This window comes from Theobroma umbraticum, unplaced genomic scaffold, assembly GCF_002168275.2.
Source record: "Theobroma umbraticum cultivar Fairchild unplaced genomic scaffold, ASM216827v3 scaffold_204.0, whole genome shotgun sequence".
In the NCBI taxonomy this organism is placed as follows: domain Eukaryota; kingdom Viridiplantae; phylum Streptophyta; class Magnoliopsida; order Malvales; family Malvaceae; genus Theobroma; species Theobroma umbraticum.
Genome location: NW_018397267.1, coordinates 1,758,977 through 1,762,431, shown reverse-complemented (window position 1 = coordinate 1,762,431; position 3,455 = coordinate 1,758,977). Strand labels below are relative to the sequence as shown.

Sequence of the window (3,455 nt, the reverse complement as noted above, 5' to 3'; positions counted from 1 at the left end):
AATCTTTTACCATGTTTTTGCAAAAGAGTTGGCACCTCACAAGCCACTTGCAAAGTTCATGTGCATCAAGGGGATTGTTTTCTTCTGCTTTTGGCAGGTAAAACCTTTTTCTCTTTTTTTCTGTTCTCAATGAATCTTCATCTTTTTGGAGGGCTTACTTAGTTCACACCCAATAGAAGCATGAAAGGATTAGACATTAAGGTTGTCCCTACACCCATAGCAATAAATGGTGAAGCTCCTGAGTAATCTAACCAAACCCATTTCATAGCCTCTGAACGCCTGCCAAGATAGCTTACAAATACTCAGCTTTCATAATTTGTAGCCAGAATAGCATTGTGGCCTCCTCAAGGAAAATATTACTCCCTCTGGCCAGGGGAAGATATTTTATGACTGGGCCTAAACTAGGTGATTCAACATACAATCAAATGCATCATGTATTTAAAAATCAGATGGGAACTCGTCATCATATAGCGTCTTCTGAATTTTCTTCTCTTTGGGCTAGACATTTCTATTTCTTTCTTCTGATTAAGAAGTTTGCAGGATTACTTGTAGAGTGGAACTTTCTGATTTGAGCACCTTCTATTATTTATAGTTAATGCAGAGTTTTTGACTGATTTGTTATATTAGTTTTGAAAATCCAGCTATCTGTGTAGTCAAATTCTTGACATTGCCTTGGGTTGCAACTCTCTTCCTCCCAGCGCTATCAACTATATGTTTTCTTGTCCTTGTTTTGTCAATGATTTGTTGTTAAACAAGAGTTATCCTCTTATCATCCTGCATTGTTTAATGGCATTTATCGACCACATTGCAGGGAGTGATGCTGGACATACTCGTAGCGATGGGCATCATTCGATCTCATCATTTCTGGTTGGATGTGGAGCACCTTGAGGAAGCTCTTCAAAACGTGTTGGTGTGTCTAGAGATGGTTGTTTTCTCTGTTCTCCAGCAGTACGCATACCATGTTGCACCTTACAGTGGAGAAGTCGAAGCTAAGATGAAGCTAGGCAAAAAATATGAATGATATTTTGATGCCTAGGTGTAATTGGGAGACAATATATATTCACGTAATGCTTATGATCTGTTGTATAATCACTTTGGTCTATCAAACATGAAATTTGAGCTGCAAGAGAAAACATTTCTATTGAGGAACTTCTAGTCTACCAAGTGCATAGGTAAAAAAACTTTTAAAACCTTTGATGTGTGACTGGATATAACATATGACAGAATTTCATGTATGCTAATCATCACATTTTTCTTGGAAATTTGCAATAAACATAAGATATAAGTGATCAACTTCAAAGAAAGATTAGATCACTATGGTGCTACATTGTGGTCACCATAAATTGCAAAGAATGACGCTAAGAGATTCATGTGGTTCTGTTTTGAGAATTTTTGTTGCTTCTTTTAGAATAATGGATTCTAATACATCCCTGTTTTTTATAATCTCGAAATTAATCACATCCTTGTATGACAAACGTTTATGGGTTATTTGCTTTTTATGAGTAATAAGAGAAAACAATATGTTGTTCTTATTTAAAGAATAAAATTTATTGACTTAACAAAGAACACTTCAAATGAGTTATAGCTTAATTTAGGTGAAAATTAATCATTTATATTTATATTTTTTAGTTAAAAATATTTAAATATTTATAAATTTTAATTTATAAATAACTAATAATAAAGATAAAAATAATTATAACAAAAAATTAATCATTTAAAAATCTTAACGTAAATTTATAAAAATGAATATAAAAAATTATAAATTTAAAATAAATTTTGTTAAAATAAATGAATGCGGGTTACTATAAAAAGACAATTTAAACAAAATAAGTCTACGTTAAATGAAAATTAATCATTTATATTTATATTATCATAGGCAGCACAACATCAGTTGGAAAGCCCATTTCTTAGGGCCTAAAATTTCAAACAATGGGTCACTAACCCAAGGGCCCAACCATTGTGTTAAAAGAGTCCAACTGGTGTTGTTTCAAGCTCTCCAGTTGATAGCCCAGCCAGCCGAAATCACAATGGCAGCATCATCTGTCAGTGATACGGACCACGTTTCCAGGAAGCAAGCCCACCAGATCTGGATTCAAGCCTGGATGGGGGCCTAGCCATTGACAATTTCGGCCCTCCATTGGAAAACCCAATGCCGTTCCACCATTACCCAACCGACACGACCCAGCGGCCGCCACTTAACCCGCTGCAGAACCACGCCGGCGGAATAGAAGCAAGTTCCTCGAATTCACAGTTACCGGCCACTGCTTAACTCCAAGTTTCAAAAGCATTGAAAGTCTCCCTTAGTATCGTTCAGACACTTTAATTTAGAATTCTTCCCATTCTTGTTTTAATTCAGACAATTGAAACAAGACAACACTCAAACACATTTTGCAAACATTATATACGTCTTTTCTTCATCCTATATTTTTAGTTATTGACCAAAAGTTTGCAGCATCTATTAAAAAGAAACGACAAAACAACTAAAGGCCGAGCTGACATATATCTACAAGTATCTTGAGTGGTGCATAGTGACTACAGAATATATATATATATATATATATATATATATATATATATTTAATCTGTTAACAACGTAAACATGAATACAAAAGTCCAAACCATCTACTGTGCAAAATAAATATATACAATCACCATTTCCATTCCACAATCTGAAAGTACAAATCGTCAAATGCAGTGGAATTTACGCAGATGCGGCCGTAGCCTCTAGGTTTTTCTCTATATTATATGTCAATTCTTTTTAGTCAAACTTGTACTAGAGATGTAAATTTTCATACGAAATAACAAGCTCCAACAAGATGGACAGAAAGAATACCACTGGCTACTGATTGTAGGGCAACGGCCCCCAGTTTGACAGCGTCTTATTATATGTTTCATGTTTTCATTGTTATCCACTGATACCCAAATTTCTAATTAAGACTGAAAAAAGTAATCTGTAGATCACAAACATCATATCTAAAATCCAACAGAAAAACTTAACATCATATAACCCAACAATATTACTGTCAATACATATTACCTAGTGCAAAATAAAGGAAGATTCAATGGAGTAAACTTGAACCCCCACATCAAGAAAAAAAGACAAATGCTTGACCTGGATATACTACTCCCTCTTCAGCTCACCAACTCTGGCTTCCTCTTCTCTTTCTGATATGCACAATCAGATACGAGTTAATCACTGCAGGTTGAATTGAAACAGAACTCCCTTTGAATCACAAAGATTCATCATCGTTGATTCGGGTGGGCGCCCTTTCTGTCAATACAAAATGTTATGCATCAATTAGTTTTCTTCCTCTAGGCAAGCCAGGCATCGTCTCTTCCCTGGCATTAGTATCCACACAGTAACACATACACCAATAATAAGCTAAATATTAATGATTGCCTTCAGTAAAATGAGTATATACCCAGTAAAATACAACTCAAAAGAGGCTACTACA

The 3,455-nt window shown here is 34.9% G+C and overlaps 1 protein-coding gene and 1 long non-coding RNA gene across 2 annotated transcripts in view; one reads left to right on the top strand and one right to left on the bottom strand.

Moving 5' to 3' along the window:
* Positions 1-1,149, top strand: part of LOC149526675 (uncharacterized) — a 1,167-nt gene extending 18 nt beyond the window's left edge. Inside the window, exons 1-2 of the mRNA XM_089784967.1 lie at positions 1-97; positions 812-1,149. The exon at positions 1-97 is cut by the window's left edge and continues 18 nt beyond it. Coding sequence (XP_089641093.1) covers positions 59-97; positions 812-1,021 — 249 coding nt within the window. The 5' untranslated portion in view covers positions 1-58 and the 3' untranslated portion in view covers positions 1,022-1,149. The remainder of the gene's footprint in view (positions 98-811) is intronic.
* A 1,825-nt stretch (positions 1,150-2,974) lies between these two features.
* LOC149526674 (uncharacterized) overlaps positions 2,975-3,455 on the bottom strand; it is a 2,097-nt gene continuing 1,616 nt past the window's right edge. Inside the window, exon 2 of the long non-coding RNA XR_016351761.1 lies at positions 2,975-3,339. This is a non-coding gene — a long non-coding RNA (uncharacterized LOC149526674). The remainder of the gene's footprint in view (positions 3,340-3,455) is intronic.